At 44.4% G+C, this 23,784-nt stretch overlaps 1 protein-coding gene across 1 annotated transcript in view; it reads right to left on the bottom strand.

The window, feature by feature from the left end:
- SERINC5 (serine incorporator 5) overlaps window positions 1–7,636 on the bottom strand; it is a 96,162-nt gene extending 88,526 nt beyond the window's left edge. The window contains exon 1 of the mRNA XM_033110179.1: window positions 7,453–7,636. Within this exon, the coding sequence (XP_032966070.1) occupies window positions 7,453–7,479 (27 nt within the window). The 5' untranslated portion in view covers window positions 7,480–7,636. The remainder of the gene's footprint in view (window positions 1–7,452) is intronic.
- Between the last annotated feature and the right edge of the window lie 16,148 nt (window positions 7,637–23,784).

Genomic DNA, 23,784 nt, shown 5'->3' with positions numbered 1-23,784 from the left:
GAGGAACAATCAGTGGTTTAGATCAGTAACTTGATCAATATTGCTCTCAGCGTCCAATCTCAACCTTAAATTCACCAGACAACAGCAATATGTAATGAAAGTTTACTAACAATGCTGCTCAGGACACAGAATCTTCATTTATAAATTACAATTTAAAATACTGAGAACAGCTTAGTCAAAGGATAAAATGGAATTGTGTCCAGTGGCTAGTTCTGCAGACATACCAGCTTACATGAGGACGTCCTTTTTAACACCAACGTATCCTAGATGAAACAGATGCACTACTTTGAAATGCCATCATTACTGCTCTACCCAACCTGAGGCTTCTAAACGATGATTTACATGAAAACACCTGGGAAACGGAAAAGCTTCCATGTCGCAGAGTCAACTCACTCTGGTTCATTATGTGTGGGAAATCTACAGGTGAGCTTTACACAGAAAATGGGCGGAAACAAGCGGTAGGGAAGAAGGCTCGTTAGCAGAGAGATGAGTCAGTGGCTGCCTTCCATTTCCCACGGGTCCACTCTCCTCAGCCCTCCCAGCAATGTCATCCCACTCAGACTTGCTGCAGCCCAAAGCTATTTGTGCCCCCACCCAGCTCCGCTATAATGCAGCCCAAGAAAACAAACTGGAAAGAGCAACTTTGACGCGAACTCTTCGCCTAACAGGCCAACTTGCACTCTCTTTACTGTTCAAGGTAAGTGACAGATTCATCTTTCCAGCCTGAACTTGGCTAACTACACAAATACATCTGCAAACCACTCCTTCTGCGTCAACTCACCAGTGCGCTCTTATGAGCCAGCATAAGACCAGCCCAATCACCACCTTTGTCAGGGTGGGGGAGCAATTATGGGTGCATTTTCCTGCGTTTTGCCTGTGTTTCATAAAAACGGAATAGAAAAATAAAAGTGCCAATACTAGTGATAAGAAGCACAGGACTCAAACTTAATGTGGCTGAAACAGAGATATGCACCTTCATACTGAAGGAAAACAGGGACTCAAACATCCTCTAAACAGATGCTATCTATTTAAATAACCGTGAAGGAAAAGATCAAAGTTAAAGAAAATGTTGAAGATCGTTGAAATATGTTGTACACGAAGGCTTCTAAAAGGGGTATAATTAGGGATGTCCTTCATTATTTTTAGCCTTTTGGGAAATGAAACACAAACCTACTGACATATAAACCTATAAACTGACTTTCACACATTCAACTTTATTTAACACCTCTGGAGAAGTTGGTCACGTTTGAAGGCGGAGGACTATCTACACCTGAATTACACCCAGAAAACATTAATGGCTGCAAAGGAGGGGCTGGTGCATGTTAAAAACTTCCTTGATCACCCCATAAAAATTCTGCAACAAGAGTAGGATCGACAACATCATCCCAATTTTGCAAAGAAAGATCAAATATGTTAAACATGAGTGACTGGATTATAAAACATCAAAATATGGTTCTTGCTGGGGGGTACGTGATTGTTTTCCTGTGTTTCACAAATACCCTAAATTCCTCATAAAAGCATCATTCGTGGAAACAGTGACCTTTTGTGTCTGGATTCCTTCCAGGGTGGAAGCAACTGAAGACCTAACATTTCCAATCACTATAAACCAAGAGCTATAGGGAAGAGTCATATAACCCAAAACACTGAGCTTCAGCTAGGCCACAGCATGCACTCTGTCTAGGAGAGGAAACACCTACATGCAGCAAGCGTGGAACAATTCCAGTGGTTCCGATGACCAAGTACTAAGTGGAGTGGACAGAGCTGAGTGCGAGTTCCGAGAACTCTCAAAACAAAGGGAAGATCATTACTGAGAACATGCTTCTTGCGCTTGGATTTAAAAAGAGAGATTTGGGTTTCATAGAGGACATTTCAAGGAAATCATTACTCTGGTGTGTTATTTAATCTTTAAAGATGTCTTCATGGTGTGTGTGTGTGCGTGTGTGTGTTTTAAGCTACAATCTAGAGGTGATCAACTCTCCTGATGAGGAAAACCCGTTCCAGCTCACATTTAACGTTTACTCAGAGGCCATACTCTAAGTCTCCTGCACGGCCTTCAAGTACCTCTAACTCTGATGACCCCAGGTTTTGTTAACCGGCATAACAGTGCGAATTGCAACAGCTCTTGGCACATAGCAACTCTGCCCAAACCCCTGTACAAAAGACTTGGCCAAACTTTAACATGGCCCCTAGCAGCCCAAGGCTAAATTTACCCTGGGGTGACCTACCCACCTTTTGCCTTTTGAGTTTTTGTCGGAAAAGCTCAGGGCTGTCAAAAGAAATTTACTGTTTGTTCTAGTCAACACCTGAGATAGGTCTCCCTTTCATAGAGCCTGTTTTAAAAGGAGCTTTCAATTGTGAATCCTTCCTCTGTCCCTTTGATATGTACCATATGTATTTCCTACAACACTGGAGTGTCTTTCTCAAGTACCCAAAAGCCATTCCTTTGAAATATTACTTTTGCACCAACCCAATAGAAAGATACAGCCTCCCAGTCTCTGTGGACGGACAGAATCCTAACTTGCCAGCTAGCAGACACAGCTGGACTAATCACATGTACATTGACCAACCTTTTGTAACTTTGCACTTCCCTAATGCTGCTTGGGCCCCCACACGCTCTTCTTCCTTCCTCCCTTATTCTCTCTTTAAAACTCCACATGCATTATCAAAATGGAGTTAGGCTCTTTCCCCTACTATCCGTGGTTATTGAATAAAATCTGTTTTCTCTGCTTTAACATCCAGGTTTATTTATCTTTGACAATAGATAGTCCCAGGTGGCATTCGTGGCTTTGTTAATTAACACGACGGACATTAGAAATGGGCTTTCATTGGGGAAAATCTCCCTGATCAAGTAATATTATACAACTGGAAATACCCTGACCTGGGCATTCTGCCCTTACATGAACTGGCCTAAAGGAGGGAGTCCTCACCCTGAGAATGGCACCGTGGGCTTGATCCACCCATGGAGTCCTACTCTTCTGGCAGTTTCTGTCAAGTCTTGCATCTGCTTCAGGGCAACATGCAAGTTACACGCGGTGCACCAAGAATGGCAAAGGCATGGAAATTCACGAAGCCTCAGGTCAGGCTGCATCACTATCCTGTGCCTGCCTGCCAATCAAGTCTGCATGAGTGGCAGAGTTTGATCTGACACTTGCTTTCTTTATAACCTGGACAAAGTTACGAGGAAGCAGCTAAACCTTGCCCACCCATAACTACTGGCAACCACCAATACCTACCAAAACTACGTAATAGTTACGTATTCAAAACTGACTTAGATCTACAATAAGCACCAATAACGAGCAAGTGTTACTCATTATCATTTATTCATATTGTAATAAAAATAATCAGGAATAGCACTACAGCTATTAAATGCTCCAACTTGAGTCAGGTGGACCAGTGTTCAAGGCCTGGCTTCACCATCATGTAACATCAGTCAAGTTAATTTATTCCTCTGCACTTCAGTTGCATTACCTGCAAAAGGAGGACAATGAGAGCATTTCCCACCCCGTAGGGTTGTTGTGAAGAGTGAATAATACAACATAGGTAAAAAGAGACAGTACGCTGTAGGCATGAAATAAACTTCAGCTGTTGTTCTTACCATCATTACTGCTTCCACTTGCCTGGAGTAAATCCTGCCAAGCTTTATTTTCGAATAGCCTTGGAAGGACTGTCTAGATTTTTCAATTACACCTCTCATTTCCCCTGACAGTATGTACTGTCATTTTCTGTACCTAGCCTCCCCCATACCTCCATCCCCCCATTACCCCACAAGTTCCAGCAGAGCAAGGAAGGTCTTTGTTCATCATCCAGTCCCCAGAAGCCTATGGCGGTGCTGGGTACCCAGAAGGTGTTGCGTGACCACTCTCCTCTAATCTCTGCTGCCACTAGCATCCATTAATCAATGGTCTAGGCAAAACCCCAGTATATATCAGAGTCAGTGCAAAAATTTTTAAAAATGACCTGGAGACTGTCGAGGTGTGGGAGGGTAATGACTACTAACAAACCAAGGTTGGGGAGTTCCTTACTCTGTGCCAAACCCTGTCCTAGAGACTTTGTCTACTAGTATGTGTAATGCTCATAATAACCAAGGAAGAATCATCACACCCATTCCACAGTTGAGGAAAACTGAGGTTAACAGAGGGCAACTAACATGTGCAACCACACCAGCCCTCATTGTCCAGATTTCCCAATTCAAACCCAGACCTGGGTCCAAAGCCCAGGCTTTTTTCTGGGTTACACATTGTTTCTGATGGTCCTCAAAGTCCCTCAAATTTCTATCTCCAACCTCAAACTTCTCTTGACTTAAATAACCAACTAATGAATTAACACCTCCATTTAATTTTTAATAGGCATCTCAAATGTTACAAAGCCAAAAGAAAAACTATGGGTTTTCCCTGCCAAATGTCTTCTTCCCTACCAGCCACCTAACTTACCTCAGTAAATGGCACTATCATCTATCCAGCTGCTCAGGCCAAAACCCAAATCTCTGTCATTCCCACGTCTCACTTCTAATCTATACAAAAATCCAGTTCTACCTCTAAAACATACCCAGAAGCCAACGGCGCCCACTGTACTCGCTGCCTCCTCAGACTACAGCAACAGCAGATTGCCAGTATTCAAGCTCCTTCAGGAAGGATTTTTGTTCACCGCTAAAGCCTAGAACACGGCTTACATCTAGGAGGCAGTTAAAAAATATTCACTGAATGAAGAGCTGACTGCTCTCCCTAGCTCCACTCTAGTCCCTGATTTAGTCCAGGCCTCACAGCACCCAAAGTGATCTTCTAAATATAAATAAACCACAGCTCTCCCCGGCACAAAACCCTCCAACAGCCTCTCACTGCAACCAGAATAAAACCAAACTCCAATGATGGCCAACAGTGTCTGGCCATATATGGCCCTGCTCACCTCTCTGACCTCATCTATGACACTCCAGCCACCCTGGACTCATTTTTGTTCCTCAAACCCCCTGGAAGGCTCCTTATGTAGGCCCCGACATGCATACCTCTCCTCACTGATCAGTCTCAGTTCCAGGGGCACCTCAAACAGGATTCCCCAGCAACCCTACCCAAGGCGACGCTACCACAAGGTCTTCTTACAGGAGGTTCTCAACTTTAAGCAAAATGATGTATAACAAAACCAATTTTACCATAGGCTAACTGATATAAACATGAGTTAAATTCCTATACCATCTCATCAATAACGAAATGATATTGAACAAAACCTTAGTTATTTGAGCACCTGCTGTACACACTGTTTCATTGTGTACATGCTTATGGAATGCCCCCCTCTACCACCACCACCAACAACAACTAAATGACCACTGAGGGCAGAGATGATGTTTGTCTGGCTCACTGCCATAGCTCCAGCTCCTGGCACATCATTGGTGCTGAGATATAATAAGGTATACGTATTTGGTCTTCATCCCTGTATGGGAAGCCCAAGACCTGTGAATGGCATCCGAAATGGGGGTGGGGGTGAGGGGTGGAGGGGGGTCCAGCCTTGTGGGACTAAGCCCTTAATCTGTAGGATACTAACTCCTAATTCCAAGTGGTTAGTGTCAGAATTGAATTGAGTTGTTGGATATCCAGTTGGTGTCCAGCGAGTTGGATAACTGGTTGGGGGCGGGGGGTGGAACCCCTACATTTGACGTCAGAAGTGCTGTAAATAAAAACACTTCATAGGTGCTCAAGAAACAAAAAAGATTTAGCTTCTGATGGTGCTGAGGTTGTTTTTTTTTTAATGTAAGTTTCTTATCAGCCCCTCCATATGAAGTCATCATGTCATCACCTTCTCACTGCCTTGAGACCCACCAGTGATGCCTCACGCAGTCCCGAGAAAGCAGAAGTTAATTTTCCTGTGATGAATGGCCAGGATTTGGTTCTTTCCAAAGTCCTGAGAGGGAGACTTTAGATACAAGTCATTAAATCCTGCCAAAATACCAGCCATGCCAGTAGTTCTTTTAAAAGACCCACTTGAGTACTGGTAATAATTTTCAGAGCCCTAAATTTGCTACTTGGAGTGACAGAAAGCCTCAAGGGGCTTTCAAGGGGCTAGAGAAGATGTCCTGCAATATCTGTAATTACTACATAATAAACACTGTCGCATCAAATCGGAAAATATCTAAAAACAACAATAAAAGATTTGCAACCCTTTCTTGAAATTCAGAACATTCAGAAAAGAAATGTTCACGTTGGTCTCAGAAGCCCTGGAAAGATGGGAAGCACTCATTCAGCATTGATTTTCATTCTCTCTCTCTCCTTGCCTGACTCAGGGCAAGTCATTACACCTCATGTTAAAAACCTCAAGTTTCCTCTCTCTTTAAAGGCTAGCTTGAATGCATGCCAAGTACATGTATGAGACCTCAAAAACCAAACGAGAACTCTACAGGCCACTCCCAAGAGGGCGGGTGATCTGCAGATTGCCTGCCAGTACAACAATAGGTGGGTTACAAAAACCCACAGTTTAATCCCGCATCATCTAGGAGCTGGTCGAAGGTTGAATGTTATTACGAAGCAGGAACATCCCTGACCCGGAATGCTCCCGCAGTTAGATTCATTTGTGAAAACATACCATGCTGATAATCAGTATGTACAGGGAGAAGGGAGATCGACCTCCGGAAGGCTTTACCTACTTCGTTTTTGCTAATTGTGCAGAAAGGAGTGAAATTAGCATTAAAGGGTTAAAACACACTAATTCTGCCCTGCTGCATTACTCACCGGTCGCAGATGCCTATCCCACGTGCACATATGTTTCAAGAGACCATGAGTTTAACAGGTGAGAGTTACAAAACAGGTTCGGGCAAATTTAGTTGAAATCGGGGACAGGAAGGCTCGCGCCCTACCCAGGCAGTCGTGTTTGTGTCCAGCCAGGGTTGGGTCAGGAAACGCAGGAAGCAGGCTGAGCGAGCACCGTAGTTAGGAAACCAGGCTTCGAGACGTTCCCGAAGGTACAGAGACAATGCTCAAGCCTTGCAAGACGCCCAGCGCAACTTGCTTGGGCGATCTGACCCGAGTTTTGTTCGGGGTATGAGAAAGAAGACGTTGCCCAAATCCGCGTCTTTTCCTGGGTTTCCTGCGGTACGCAGAGCCGGGTGGGCTACGGAGCTCAGCACCACACACTCGTGGCCTGGGGGAAGGTGACACGCTCCAGGAGCACTCGGGATCCTCCGCCCCCGCCCTAAGCGAAGTCCTTAAGGCCCGACCCAAAGATCTCAGATAGCCTCTCGGGCTTCCCCGTTTCCCTTCCCGCCCGCCCGCGGACAGGGTTTCCCCGACGGCCGAGCGCCGCGCTCGGGCCCGAGACACTAAACCCAGAAGGAGCGGGGTCAGCCCCGAGAGATCCACCACCCGCCCCACTTTCAGCCGCGGATTTGGGGTGCAAGCCCGAGTTTGTGCCTGGGCTCCCGGCCTCGTCGCCCGATCCGTCGCCCCCTGCGCGGAGCCCAGCCTTGCTCACCTGGCCCGCACAGCACTGCGCTGACATCGCGGCGGCTGAGGACCACGGCCGTGCTCGCTCGCTCCCCGCTCCCCTCCGACCCTCCTGGCTCCCTCCGGCCTCAAGCGTCCCTCTCCGCACCAGCTCACGCCTCCACGCGGACAAGACACAGCTGAGCTCCAAGAATCGAGACCTGGGTGAAAACAACCGCCGCCAAACCCCGCCCTGCCGCCGCAGGCCCCGCCTTGCCCGCCCCCTCGAGCCGTGGCCTCCTGCAGCCCCGCCCCACGCCCGCCCCTTCCCGGGTCCTCGGTTGCGGAGCGGGCTAACCCCCGACTAGCACTTCCGCTGGCGTCAGGCGGCTGGCAGCTACGATCACTTCCCGGTGCTTCGTGGGGCTCCGAAGTCCGCCCACCCACGGGCTGGCCTTGTACTCCGGAGCTCCAGCGCAAGCCTGGCTGTGCGCCCCTCTGTCTCCTGGCTCTCGCGAAAATGCTGGTTGCCAATTCCAATCAAGCTTGGAGCCTTTTATTGGAGCAATTCCCGAGTGTCCTGCACTGAACCGGCGCAGTGGGGACAGCCGGGGCTGGTCTGCGCTCTGCTTAGCACCAACTGGATATCCACGGGATCCCTGAAATCCCTTTACCTCTCTCATCTGCCGAGGAAACTTGTCAACTTTTGGGAAAGTCCCCTCTGCCCAAGCTTCCTCGCATCCCTGAGCACTAGGCTATTTGTCCCGATTCCCACGGTACTTTAAGGGATCCTGTGAGAGCCCTTTCCGCACTTACCTCGATATTGACCTATTTTCCAGGCTCTCCTAGTCTGAGAGCACATCCCGGCCCAGGAACTCAGTTTGCATCCCTGCTTCCTCTGACCCGACCTCACCAAGAGGAGGGTCCCCAATAATTGTTGCATTCAGAAGGCAAAGAGAGTGCCCCTAGTTTTTCTCCCCTCTCCTCGCAGTCACTTCAGGAACAGTAATTTGTGCGAACTTTGCGCCAAGCCCTTTTACTCTTTAACATCAACATACTGTGCATACCCATTTTATAAATGAGGCAACTGAAGCCCAGACAGGTTAAATGACTTGCCTACAACTTCACAGCAAAGCAGAAGTAGCAAGACTGGCACTGGAATCCACGTGTTTGATCCCCTCGCAAGACACAAGGCTTGAACTTGAGTGGCTTCCAGACAGACAGCCTTTGACACGCGTGTGCCTGTTTGGGCAGTTTAGGAAATGGAGACTCAGGCAAGTCGCGTAGGAACGCTCCTCTGGTTATAAACTGCATAGGATCTAGAATCTTCAGATGCCGGCAATTAGAGATAGAGAAATAATGGAGCAGGCCCTGCTCAGAGCCATGGAGAGTAAGGAGGAGAGTTGGCTCTAATCTTTTTTTTTTTTAATAATAATAATAACAAAATTAAAAGTTACCGCCAAAAAAAAAAAAAAGAAAAAAAGTATAAACAGTATCAGACTAGCACAGCAACCCACTCCCTGGTGGCTGTGACTCATCAGAAGCCAAAAATACCACCAAGACTTTACTGAGCTTCATTGTTAGCTGCATATGTCACTTTGGCCCCACTTCTTACCTGGTGAGACGGGTGCCTAGAGTTTCTGCCACCAAGGGGAAGAGCTAGGCAGCTTCCTGGGAAGAGAAGGTATGAAACCTACATGTTTGAGCCAGCTGGGATCCTGAGGCCTCCTAGCCTGTAAGGGAAAGTGGGGTTCAGGAAGGCAGACAACCCTCACCGGGAACCACTGGGCTAGAGGCAGAGCTAGTAGTGTGATCCCGGCCTCCTGACCCTGAATCCTGTGCTCTTTTGACCAAATTGATGCCAGTGTAGGAGGGTTCTGTAACTATATCAATGTCAGCCTCACAGAGAGAGAGAACACAAGTTTTAATAACCCAGGGATTTGTGCCCCGATGTATAAGAAGAGCAGAATGGAAGCCTGGGCTGCTGGAGCTAGAAATTTACAAATTTTAATTCTACCAAGAATTGGCTGGGTGACTTCTGAGCCTCAGTTTTATCATCTGCAAAAGGGATTAGATAAGATAACCCTTTCTGCAAGGATTAGATAAACTCACCCCTGCAGACCAGGCAGTACAAGGCCTTGCCTTCTTAAGCACGAGTAAATTAATAGCCCTGACTGGTACTAATAAGTAAATTTAAAAGATGTTAAGAAATAATCCATGCAGGCTGATTTCCCCTTCCCTGCTGGAAGATCTCAAAGGAATATGGCCTTGTCTGGAAGTTTACTGCCTTCCTGGCTCTAAGACTGTGCAGTTACTATTAAGTTCTGGTCGGTAGCATCCTTTGTATCCGTGGTAGGTTAACAAGAATAGAGGTAATGTCAGCAGACATAACATAAAACAGTGGTACCTTAATTTTATTTTAAGTACTCTGCAGACTTTTTCAAGGAAGACTGTTGTACATGGTGTTCCTAACATGTAGGTAGTTTTACATTCCATCTCTTTTGATGTGGCTTTTTCAGGAACAAGCAATAATAGACCTGTTTTAATATGACTGTAGCTCTTGGCAGACCATGTGAAATAGTTCTCCCACAAAAATTTTCTTAAATTAACTGAATTACCTCCTTTTATACAATATAATTATATATGTATATATGACATATTATAAATAACCATTTTATAATTTGCTGTTTTCTCTCTTGCATTTGAAGATTTGTTGTTGTTGTTTTTCCTTTTTAGATTGGAGAGTTTAATGTTGACTTTAAAAACACCACACCCTGCACTGAAAACAGCAGTATACATATATTATTAAAGAAAAAAGCATCACCATAGATACCCACATTTTTTTTTACCTTTAACGAATTTAGAAAACTTTATTACAAATTAAATTTCCAGTTCAAGAATGTCTTAAAAGCAAATAAAGTTAACGATTCTAATTCCCTAAAACTTTCTTACCTTTGAGAAAGCCTAGTGATGCGTTCTGTTGGTTTTTAAATATAAAAGAAGAAATTTCTCTAATATTCACTTATAAAGTCTCCAGAATCTCAATTTGTAGTGGAAGTTTAATTTCCATTTCAAGTAAATAACAAAGTATTCATTTAGAAACAAATAGCTATAGATTTGGGGCGTCAGCAAAAAATAATCAGAGCCCGATAGTGCCCCCACCCCACTCCTGATAACTGAATTCTTCTTTATTTCTATTAAATTAATATATGCACAGTGTCTTTTAAATCTCAAAAACCTTACAAAGTATAAAATGAAAAATAGCATCTCCCTTCTCCACCTACCTTGCAGTCCCCTCCCCAGAGGCAACCATTATCAATTATTTCAGCAGTTTTCCCTCCACATTTTCAAATAATATTCTTACACTATTATTTCCTGATCTGTTTATTATATTTAGTGTGTATTATCCTTCATGTTCCATGTGGGCTGAAAGCTTAGCCCACTGAGCACTTCCATCTAAGGATTTGAGTATAATTGTTTACTTGGGAGATGAAGGAACCCTTGGTGGGGGAGTAGAGACTGAGGCAGGGATGGGGGAGCAGTTTCCACTGAGGCAATAGGACCTCCATCGTGCTGGAGGTGACATGGAATGCATGCCTGAGAGGTGAGGGGCTACAAGGTGAGGGGCTACAAGGTAAGGGGCTGGCTGGGGGCTGTTCCTGGGGGCTCTTAATTCCCCTGCATTTCAGTCGGCTACATAGAAAGAGTGGCCTCAGCACTACTACAGGTGCTGGCAGTTTTACATCAGTGACTGACAAGTGATGGGAGATGGAGCAGCCACCCAAAGCATCTGCCACAGTGTTTTTCAGTAGGAACAATAGTTTCCTTGATTTGCACAAGGCCATGTGTGCATTGGGATGCAAGACGGAGCTCAGTGAGCTCTTTCTCAAGCCTGACATTGACCAGGGCCTCTGTATAAAGTTTTGGGTCTGTTTACTTCATCAAGGCAGTTGGCCAAGACGCCAGGTGGGGCTGAAATCCAGCCTGGGTTCTGCTCAGTACGTACCATGTGGGTCAGAGGCACTCCCAGTGGACCAGGGTTCAAACTCTGAGGGAAGATGAAGGCATGCAGTCTGGTAGGGGTGAAAGGAAGGTGGAGGGGAGGAAAGCTGGGGCTTCTGAAATCCCAGGATGTGCCCACCTGCCACTGCTGGGTCCTCTCCGTCAAAATAGGAAGTGGGCATGGCCTTCCAGGAGGCCACTGGAATTTTGTCATGTTTATTCTAACAGCACTTTCTGTTTGAGTGCTCTGGGTGAGCTTTTCAGAGCTCACCCTTCACCTGGCCGAGCTGAAGTGATTCTTATAGCAGCAATAGTAGGAACAGCTTGAGCCTGCAAGTCGCCAAACCTGGGGTCTATTCCCAGCTTTGCTCCTAGTTAGCTCTGTGACCCTGACAAATCAGAGGTCACTGGACCTCAGTTTCTTCAGTTGTAAAATGAGAAGCTTAAAACAGATGGTACCTAATGACCATTCAGATATAAAATCTGGTCATTCTGTGGTTTTGGATATATAACTTTATAAACCCTTGCCCATTTGAATCTCTCCTATATTAGAGAAAATTAAGTTCAACTGGGAGTAACAGAAAAGCCCCCAAAAGGTAAATTTTTTTTCTCTTATTTTCAAAACGTCCAGATGTGGAATTTAAGGGCCAGCATGTTACTCCACAGTGTCAGGCCTATCTTGATCTCTGCTATGACATTTTCATTCCTAAAGTTTTTCCTCGATCCAAGATGGCTTCTGGAGCTCCAGCGGTTCCGTCCATATTCAAGTGTAGGAGGAGAAAGAAGCGGAAACATCAACTGTCTTTTAAAAAAATTCCCAGAAGCTACCACGGAATTTTTGCTTATATGCTATCAGCCAGAATTTAGTCATATGCCCACAACCAACGCTAAGGAAATCTGGGAGATGTAGTCTTATTCTGGGCATTCTTATGTTCCAGATAAAGTTGTGGTCTCTGTGACTATGAAGGGTGGGGTAGATACAGGCAGTGGCCGCCCCTCCTTAAAGTTCTCTAGGTGCACCACTAGCCCAATAAGCCACTCCGTTTAGTCTCTGCCCCTTGCCACATGTGTCCAATCTCAGGGGTCTCCACTTTGAGGCTGATCCTCTGGCTTTACAGGCAATTTGTGGTTATTAGCCTTGATTTTTACCTTTGGCTCCCTATTTCTCATTATTCCTTCATTAGTGAGGTAGAAAGAGCACTTCATTTAGTCTTTGCACTTGACCAGCCCCAAGGCCTCTTTCAGCTGCTGGAGAGAGATAACTGGCCACACCAGATTCAGTTATGTGCTAAGAGGAGTCACAGGACTCAGTATCTAGTTGAGCTCATGGTGATGATTTATTACAGCAAAGGATACACAGCCGAACCAGCAAAGGAAAAAGGTGCATGGGGCAAAAATCTTGAATAAACCAGGTCCAACCTTCCAAGATTTCCTGTCCCAGAGGAGTCACCCAAGATGTTTTTAATTCCCTCCAGCAAAGAGTTGCAACATGTGCGAAATGTCTGCCAGGGAAGTTTATTAGCGATTCAGCACCCAGGTTGTTACAGGGGCTGGACATGAACACACACTCTGCCCAGCACATCCCGAAGTTCCGGACTCCCAGAAGGAAAGCAGGCGTTCGGCAGAAACCACACTGTGTGGTTGAGGCCCAGCGAGTCACTCTTATCAGTTCTGAGGATGGTGGGAACCCTCAGGGAATCCAAGTTCTCAGGCGCAAAAGTGGGACCCCCTCCTCACCTGCCTCCACCCTGCTTTCTGTTTGGAGGGGCTGGCATTAACGTTCTGCATCAGTGGACTCCGTTGCACCCTGACTCTCTGGGTTTGAGTGATGAGGGAGGGGGAAGAGATTGAGGTTGGGCTACTTATTTCCTTGGCTCCTTCTCCACGGGATTTTGCAGGGTGGCTATGCCCCTCTACCCTAGGCCACAGCTCTGCTGGCTGGCCCTCACTGCACCCCTAGCCCCTCCAGTAACAATGACAGCCCTTTCCACTTGTTCTGCCAAGGGTGCCGGGGAAGGGTAGGAACAGCCACCTCTCTTGCTTGTTGGGTGAGGGGGCGGGGATCAGGAAGAGACAGTGCTCTCTTCTCCTTCCGTTTCCTGAAATGAGCCCCTACCTTCATAGACAGTCCCCTTGTTAAACTCTTCTCAATTATCCAACTTGAGCACACCCTTTGTTTCTCGTGGAGCCCTGCCCACACAAGGAGTTAGGACACCTGGATTGGAGTCCAGGCCCTGCCATTCCCTAGCTGTGGGACTAGGGGCAAATTACCTAACAGGTTGTGGGCCAGAGGGGTGGAACCCAACCCTTCTCTGGGCTCTCTGCAGAATGCCTTGGACATCGCAAGTAGAGGATCTCAGGCTCAGTCATGTAAGGGGCCAGGCAGGAGCTTAGTGAGTGAGGAGGGTTGGATGGGGACTGGGGCATGTGGAGGACATAGCCCTCTCCAATGCAGATAGTGTCGCCAGAGCCTCTGATTTTTTAAGAGAAGCTGGAAGTCCAGATTTTTATGTGAACTTTTCCAAGTTTTAAATGTTTGTTCAAGTTAGCAAAACAAACAAACAAAACAAACAACCCAACAATGAAAACACTGTGCAGGCCAAACAATTTTTGTCTCAACTTCTGTCAAGCTACCTGTGCTGGCCTGGGAAGCTGCCCTCTGCTCCCTGGAAAATTGCTCTTCCGGGTGGGACATTAAGACAAGGTTCTTTTTGATCCAGCTAAAAACTCTCAGGAATAAGTAAGTGAGGGTTCTTCCAATAGATAAATGCTTTATACATAGAGTCAGAGAGCAGGGAATCTAGAGATCTAATACTAAAATAAATGATACTTTTGCAATTATGATCAGTATTCGAATGAAAACGGCTCTCACTCACACAGAGACCTGGACTAAAGCTGACTGGATTTGGGTACTTTTTTGTATCCCTCCCAGTGCCCCCATGGTGCCTGGCACATAGCAATCGCTCAGTGTGTGTATGATGAATGAATGAGTGAGTGAATGAATGATGAATGGATGGAAGAAGGGCTCTTTGCCTGGCTCACAGAGAAGACTGTGTGAATTTAGGTTGAGGGACAAAGAAAAAGTCTTCTCTAGGCAATTCCTGAAAGAAAGCGAAGAAAATAAGGCTTCGGTGTTCATTTAGAGCCAAATTCACAATTAACTCAAATTTAGGCTGTTTTGTGGATGATGGTTTTTTGTTGTATGTTTTGATAAATAAGAGTTCTTAAGCACTGAACTATTAGTAGTTGGCATAGTGCAAGGAGTAGAGTAAGTGTTTAATAAATTATAGCTGTTATTTTATTTTTAATAAACTTGAGTCATCTTTTAGCTAGAAAAGAGCAGCTTGGTCAGACAGGGTAGAGCTATTTTTAAGGGATTTCTGCCCCCTAGTGGACTCTTTGGAAAATTTGAAGTCTTCTGCTGTTGGGCTTGTTTCATTTGGCTTTTCCAACTCAATAAATACTTGACTGAGGGACGGAGGGTGGGATACGGAGATCAATATTGCACAGTCCTCATCCTCCAGGAGCTCACAGAAACCACAGGGCTGGAAGGGACTTTTCGAGAAGTTAGTTCTCAACCCCTGATTCTCAGAATTCTGGTAGGAGAGGGGTGGGAGTGGTGTAGACTTTTACGAGGATATTGTCTTAGACATTACCTATCTGCTACTGTTTAGTGGATGCCATAAAATAAGCAATTAATCAATGACTATTTAGAAAAAAACCCAAAATATGGCCAACAGGTGTTCACACTTAGTTGGACAACTCTTTGTTTGTGGACACGTATGCTCCCAACAGTGATTTCCTATCGTGGTGTTTTTGTTTTGTTTTTTCCATTATGTATGTTTTTATTAGTTTCAGGTATACAAAGCAACATAATAGTTGGACATTTACACCCCTCATGAAGTCATACCCCCCCCCCCAGTCTACTACCCCTCTGACATGGTACCTACTGTGTGTTATAATGTATAAATTTGATATTACTTAGAGAGTTAAACTTAGTGAAGAGGAGACTTCTGCGCTTGATCACAGCTTTGATAAAAGAGTGAAATGAATCCTTTTTTCCAGGGTACTTTGAACAGAAGCTGTGACTTTCTAGGGCAGAAGTGGGACCTGGGCTGTACCACCCATCTGGGGCACTCGACTCGGGCGCTCTTTGTGGAATTTCTTTTCTTTTTTAAATCATTTTTTAAACTTATTTTTTTCCACCCATTCCCCACCCCTCCCAGCAACCAGCAGCTTGTTCTCCGTATCTATGGGCCTGCTTCTATTTTGTTCATTCATTTAAAAAAAATCCATATATTAGTGAATACAGCATTTATTTTTCTCTGTATGACTTATTTCACTTGGTCTCTAGGTCTACCCATGTTGTTCCAATGGTAAATTATTGCATGGGTAGACCTAGAGGGTCTACCCATGTTGTTGCAAACGGTAAGATTTCCTTTTTTTTTCAGCTGAGTAATATTCCTTTGTGTATATATATGTATATATATATACCACATCTTCTTTACTCATTCATCTATTGATGGACACCTACTTGATATTTTCTTAACTTTTATTCTACTCCCTCTGTCATGCAGGGTGTGATGCAGGGTCTCTGGTCCTGCTCCCCGCATAAGAACGCAGGATATGGTGAGGCCAAAAAAGAACACCCAAGGAGCCATAGACAGGGGAGTCGTACCACTATATTTTCGGTGGTGGCTGGGCTGGAGACACAGGAAGCAGGATCCACACGATGTGCAATCCGCCGTCTGCTTCTCTGCCAACCAACCTCACGTGCTACCTGCAATCCACCCTCCGCTTCTCTGCCAACCAGCCAACCCCTTGCTAACTGCAATCCGCTGTGCTAACTGCAATTGGCACTTGCCAGCCATCATCCACTGCTAGCGTAGCCCTGACAGTTATATTAGTGCCCAGTGGCTCACTGGTTACAGCTGATGGCCAACTAGCCACAGCTGATGGCCATCGATCACAGTTGATGGCCATTTACTACCTGAGCCAGCACCTTTCCACGTGAGGCCGAGCCTGGAAACTGCACTCCTGGCTCTGTCCCCACACCCTCTTATAGAAACACTACATGTGCAGAAGTTTTAGAGTAGTGTATAGGCTTTGCATGGCCCCCATTTCTGCATGTGGGTCTGATGCTGCCTGCTTCTGCCTCTGGTGACTAGAGGTTGGATGAACAGTGTCACCAGAAACACCTTCTGGAGTAGGGAGTGTGAGGCCTGGAGGTGGTTCTGGTTCCCTGTGTGGCCCACTTGTCTTCCCTAAGTGCAAGTCCCCAGGCCCTGCTCCTCATGTCCTTCCTTCCTCGACTTCTCTTCTGTTGGCTCCCCTCTCTTAGGATTGAGTAGAGCCCAGCCCCTGCTCCCACTCTCTCCTGCCCTCTCACTGAGCCAGCCTCCTATGTCAGCCCTACTGAGAGTCCTTCTTCACCATCGCCCCATTCAGAATCTCTGGGCTTACATGGCTTCAGAAGATGAGACGAGGGGCCTTCTCTTTGGTGGCTACCACCTCTACCATTGCTCTTCGGCTACTGGATGTTTGTGTGGGGATCTGGTCCTCCCTGCACAGGATAGAGGGTCTTTTTCAGGATGGCTGCAGTGGTGTTCCTCATGATGGCCTGACTGCCATTGCAGGCTTGGCTACCTGGAGCCCTCGTCTCTGCTCTAGGGTCCAGTCCATAGTTACCAACAGGTGCCCCAGCAGAGACTTCTCTCCAGTTCTCACATGTGTGGGAGTGGGGCAGACACAGCCACTCCAGATCCCACCACCCCTCTGCTCCTCCAGCCTTGGGGAATTCCTTGCTCTCCTTCCTGTCTGCCCACATCTGCCTCTTGAGCAACTCCAGTTTCGTTCCTTGATTAGGTCTGACCTTTCCAAACAGCATTCCTGGTGGCTATTTTAATTTTCCAGGAAGGGACCAAAACCCAACTATGATCACCGGCACGTGAGGTTGTCAGAAGGTGGTGGGGCAGCGCCTTGAGACACCGATCCATCTCCCTCTCATATTGCCCTTTTTCTCAACTCTCCCATTGAGGCAGAGGGTAAACTCTGAGCTTATTGCCTCAGAGGGGAAGTGGCAGGTGCCTGCAATCTAAACCTTAAGAAAAGTTTGGGGGAGTAAGTAAAGGAAGACTGGGAGCAGACAAAATTTCTTGGCCAAAAGCAAGGAGGAGAATGAGGCTTCCCTCCTCAGACTAGGGAAAGATTCTCCCATGCTGTGAGGGAGAGTGAGAAACGGGGAGGCGAGCCCTGGAGGGCTTCCTGCAGCCCCACTGGTGAGGGCCAGTAAAGAAATGACTGCACAGGTTCAACAGATTTGAGGGCCCAACTTGTGGTCTTTTAGCCTCAGAGACTGGGGGTGGGTGCTGACCATGGTCATGTCAGGAGAAATTTGTGTGGCAGAGGCTTCCTCCTCCCACTTTGGTACTGAGAAGGCCTCCTCGAGTCTGGATCCTGGGAGAAGAATGGAAACCCTGAGAAACACTGAAGTAATGTTTTTCTAGAGTGTGGCAGAATGAGCTCTCAAAGTAAAAACAAATTGAAAGTTGGGAACTATAATAAAGTTGTTCTCTTGCCAACCTGAGTTCGAGGGCTGATTCATCTCGACTACATTGCTGAGGAAGTGGGTCAGGTGAGGAAAATACTTTTCATTCTTTTATGATAAGCTAAGGGATAGGCCGCAGTTACTTGTCAGTCATGTGTTCAGTCAGACAAGGGGAGCTTCCATTCCGTAGGCCTCAGTCACCCCCAGCCCTCCAGATAAGTAGGCACGTTCAAGCATCCTTATAAGGTTTAACAGAGGCTGTTGAGGAAAGGGAGGTGGTCCTTGCCACATCCCCACATGGGCCCCAAGTCAGGGCTAGTGTGTGCCTTGGGCCTGTGGCTGGCAAATGAGGGATTTGAGAGCTGTAAGCAGGATCTCCCAGGCCATTAGTCGATGCTACAGACGGTTACTTGGTGACGCTCCTGGAGCAAGGAGAGCTGCGCCCAGGTCCTTTCCGCTCTGTATGGTGACAGCCCCCATTGTTGAAACGGGCTATGTTCTAAAAAATGTTCAGTCACTTATTTGGAGTTGAGGATGCGTTTCCCCAGACTCCTCCAAAAGAAGATAATCCTATAGGTGTCAACCGTCAGTGGACTGTTTTTTGTTGGTTTTGTTTTTTGCTTATGAGGGCAGCTTTCGTACACAGAAAACTTTGGTTTTTTAAAATTAGTGTTTGGTTAATTAAAGATATATATTGCAAAACCTTAAGTTTATAAGTTTAACTTAAAAATCTTACTATTCTCCTATACTCTCTAAATGTACAAATCTACTTATTCTATAGCAAAATTTATAATCACTTTTCAGCTTTTCATTAATGTTTAATCCCATTTGCAAACTTAATTAAATTTCCTTAAGCATTTTAAACTGCATTTATAAATTTAATATGTTAATCTATAAAATAATAAAATACTATGTTAATTTGTAGTATGTTACAAATTTAATATGTTTAAATTTCATTTATAAATTTGATTTTTCTGTCATTTGTCTGACAAAACCTACCTGGTAGTTAAGTAACTCTTATAAATATAAAAAACTTGTAAATATTGTGGTTTATAAGTTATCTTAACCACCTCACTATTTACATATTCGACCAAATTCTCCCATACTTTTTAACTTAAAATCACAAGTCTAAAATCAAATACTCAACTTTACATTTTTAACTGGAATCACAAGATCAATTTATTAGATTCTCTAATATGTCAAATTCTCTTAAATATTTCAAGTACTTTAAATACCATATATTCAAAGAGAATTTACAAACAGCACACAAAAATATTAGGATGATGTGTTCAGCAAATTCTACATTTTCTCAGGATTAAAAGGCCTGGTCCACTGAGGATACTATACTGTCTCAAAAAATTGGGGGAGGACTTCTCAGTGGACTGAGGTTGTTTATTAACCAAAGATTTAGGCAAGGATGTAAGATTTGGAGCTGCGGACACTGAAGGGTATTTTTCTCTTAACTCTGAAGGAAAGGCTGAGTCCTCTTTCCTAGTCCCAATGCCATTAGGGACCCAAAGTGTATGCCCTCCAAACAGGGGTGCCTCATATCTCACTCCCCTAGATTCATGTTATAAATTACCTAGTTCTCAAGTTTCCTCACCTCTACATCAGATTATTTTTTTGTTGCTTGAGTATATTCTGAGTTATCTTCCTGGTCTGGGCCATAAAAAGTGCTTATAGATATTTAAATAACAGGTGATTGGATTCTGCATCTTATTCTCTGACTCTGTAGCCCAGCACCAAAACTAAGCTAACAACAATCACCAGCAACAATTTGGAAATGTAGGAATCTAACCTGGGAGGGAGAAGGAAGAGCTAGCTTCCTTTCTCTTTCTTGGGTGAAGGCAAAATGAGTTCCACCGCCCTCTGAGCACCTGGGGCCTCCTCCTGCTGCAAGGACATCCTGGAGGATTCTACCCAGGCACCATCTTTTCCCCACAGTGCCATGTCTCTTCTCTTTCCCATCCCCTCAGAACCCTTGACCTCAGGGAGAAGTCAGGAGGAGGACAGGTAATGGCATTCATCCCCATTAGTGAGTGATGGCTCAGACTCCTAGAGGTGTTAATGAGATTCAAATGAGGCCCTTACTAACCTGAATAGACCTCTGATAGAGATTCCAGCCACTGTGCTGAAATTGAGTATCACACTCAAAAATCCTGGGAGAGAGGGGACAGCATCCGCTAATCCATTCCCATACTGTATATCTGGCTAGGCTCTCTCAGGTGCTTCCTGATTTTCACAAATTTTTTCTACTTCTCCACTTCTTTTTTAAAATTGAATATATTTGACATATAACAGTGTGTAAATTTAAGGTGTACAATGTGTTAATTTTATACATTTGTATATTGTAATATGGCTGCTCTCTTGATACTTTGCACCTCTCTCACCTTATAAAATCCTTTCTTTTTAGTTGTTGGGATAATTAAGTTTTAGTCTCTTAGCAAGCTGGGTGATTATAGTACAATATTGTGGTCTATATTCACTACATTGTGCATTAGATCGCTATAACTTATTTACTATCCTTTGTAAGTTTGTATCCTTAAAAACATAAATCTTATCCCCCCCGCCCCCACTTCCATACACTGGTAACTACCTTTTCACTCTGTTTTTTATGAGTTTGACCTTTTCAGATTCCACGTATAAGTGCTGTCACACAAATTTGTCTTTCTTTGACTTATTTCACTTAGCTTAAGGTGCTGGGGGTCCATCCATGTTGTTGCAAATGGCAGGATATCCTTGTTTCTCATGGCTGAATAGTATTCCATTGTACATATATATACACATCTTTTTTATCCATTCATCTGTACGTGGCATTTAGGTTGTTTTCATATCTTCGCTATTGGAACTAAAACTGCAATAAACATGGGAATGCCTTATCTCTTCAAAATCCTTTGGGTACATACCCAAAGGAAATGGACTGTATGATATTTATAATATTTTAAAGATTTTGAGGAATGCTTCATAGTGGTTGGATCAACTTACGTTCTTATCAACAGTGTATAAGGATTCCCTTTTCACCACCTCTTTGCCAGCACCTGTTGTTTGTCTCTTTTTGAGGATAGCCATTCTTACAGGTGTAAGGTGATATTCCATTATGGTTTTGATTTGCATTTCCCTGATCATCAGTGATGAACATCTATTCATATGCCTGTTTGCCATTGTGATGTCCTCTTTGGAAAAATTTAGTTCTGCCCATTTAGTTCTTCTGCATTTTTAAATCAAATTGTTTTTATGTTATTGAGTTACATGAGTTCTTTATATATTTTTGATATTAACCCCTTGCAAAACTATTCTCCCATTCAATAGGTTGTCTTTTCATTTTGTTAATTTTTTCTTTTGCTGTGCAGAAGCTTTTTAGTTTGATGTTGTTCCATTTGTTGATTTTTGCTTTTGTTGTTTGTGCTTTTTGCATCATATCCAGAAAACCATTGCCAAGACCAGTGTTGAGTAATTCTTCCCTACATTTTCTTCTAAGAGTATTTCCCCACTTCTTAAACAAATAGTTCTCTGATAGCTTTCTATATCAGCTTCAAAGATATTGAGGTGGGATGACTAGGAATAAGACAGTATAGTGGTACCGAGTTGCGTGTTGGTAAATGTTTGACAATCAGCTCTCTGGAGCCCTGATTTGTAGTGTTTGCCAATTTCTTTAGTGTAAATACTCCCACCACAGACAATTTCAAACTATCGATATTTTAACAACTGGCTCCCAAAATTCCTAAAAATTTAATGGTTGGTTCTCATGAGCTGGTATGTGCTGTCTTTAGCACAGCACTGGATCTAACTCTTCTGTTTGCTCCCTGATTGCATATATAATTTTGTCTTCCCAACAATTTAATAAGCTCCCTAAGGAATGGAAATATGTTCTAGGTCTCCTGTGGGCCCCTGGTACTAGCATGGTTATAGTCAGAAAAGTATTAACTTAAGAAACTGCTTCCTGTGGATAATTGCTTTCTTGGAGCAACTGCATAACTAACAGCAGGGAAACTAAAAAATGGGGAGGCTGCCTCCTCTTTTTACCAGGCTCAGTGAAGCAGTGTAAGAGAGAGTAAGAGCTATAGGACGGTTTTGATAAGGACACCAGGGTCACTGAAAGTCAGATCAAGATACTATAAGAATTCAACTTGGAGTCCCATCCAGATCTGATCATCCAACACACTTTCCTCTCAGAGATTAGTGTATTTCATGTACAGACTCTGGTATGTACTTCAGTGATTAGAATGAAATCCCTCAAGAAGAAGATATCTAGCCTTCCTCACAGACTGCCTAGTAAAGTACCAAGGACTCTGGAGAAAGGGCATTAAAATAGCTATAACATTATAACCTAACTGTACCACAGAGTGGGTGGAGGACCAAGTGGACTAGAAAGCTTCCACAGGTCCTAAGGGCTCAGGAAACAACCTTTCAGTGAGATACAACAAAATGAGGAAACGGAGGAAGACTGAGAGATCGCAATCTCCAACCAAATGAATTTACTTCTCCTTTCCGGTCTTGTTTTTGAATTGGGAAAGATTTGTAGATGTGGAACAACAGGTTGAAAAGGCCTATGACAGCAATATGGCCCAGAAATCCTTGGAAGGCAGCTCCTGTTGCACGGATCTCTCTAGGAGACTACATAGTGTCAGCAGAGGGAACAATTGTTGGACAGGCTTGAGTTCTGTACACTCATTGAAGACCTGGATGTAAGAGATCATATGTCCTGAATTATGAGGCAACATACACCTCTAGGCTTTGCATGTGAGGGGGAGTTGTTCTGACATATTGGTCATGCATATGCCATTGTATTTTCTGACTATTGAAATTATAATAAAACTGCTGAGTGCTTATCTTTTATTTATGATTTAAGATATTTCCAGGAATTCTGGAATAGGAAAACATTACGAGCTAGCACTATCCTTTGAAACAAAATTCTTAGGGAATTTATAAAAATTTGCCTGGATATTTGCCTTACAAATGGAATGGAAGAAAGGTTAATGCACAAATTAGGCACGTTTCTGTCTTGTACATATCATGGTGCTACTCACCGCGCCTCACCATAATTAGAGCATATGTGTGAGCAGCTGTTTTAAGTTGTAGGAAGGCTTATATGATCCATCTACACTACCGTCCTCATTACTTAAGTGGCATTCATCCATCCATTCATCCAGCAAATATTTACTGGATATCTACTGCATGCCAGGTACAGTCAGTCCTTTGTATCCACAAGTTCTGCATCCGTGGATTCAACCAACCACAGGGAAAATATTTGGGGGAAAAAATGTAGTTGCCGATATATACTATGTAGTTAGGCCTACGATGGTCAGGGCTATACTGAACATGTACCAACATTTTTTTCTTGTCACTATTCCTCAAACGATGCCGGATAACAACTATTTATATAGCATTTACATTGTGTTAGATATTGTAAGTAGAGATGATTTAAAGAATGTGGGAGAATGTGTGTAGGTTACATGCAAATAATATGCCATTTCATATAAGGGACTTGAATATTCTTGGATTTGGGTATCTATCTGCAGGGGGTCCTAGAACCAATCCCCCATGGATACCAAGAAATGACTACTATGCTAGGCATTTGGGGATACTGATTGTAGTAGACCTGGTCCTTTATGTTCAATAAGCCTACATTCCACTAGGGGGAGCCAAATATATAAATAAGCATAATTGTTGAAGGTACTGGGATAAAGTCCCTGCGCAGGAGTGTGGGGTAGGGGAGGGTATCAAAGAATTAGGCAAATACGCCCCAGGATTGGTCAGGAAAAGTCTTCATAGTGAAGGTGCCCTTGAGTACGTGTTTCTGAGGGTTCTTATCCAGAATAAGGAGGCTGCTCA

The sequence above is a fragment of the Rhinolophus ferrumequinum genome, chromosome 7 (genome assembly GCF_004115265.2).
Source record: "Rhinolophus ferrumequinum isolate MPI-CBG mRhiFer1 chromosome 7, mRhiFer1_v1.p, whole genome shotgun sequence".
Classification (NCBI taxonomy): domain Eukaryota; kingdom Metazoa; phylum Chordata; class Mammalia; order Chiroptera; family Rhinolophidae; genus Rhinolophus; species Rhinolophus ferrumequinum.
Note: the sequence above shows the minus strand (reverse complement) of the source record. Positions and strands in the feature narration are given on the sequence as shown.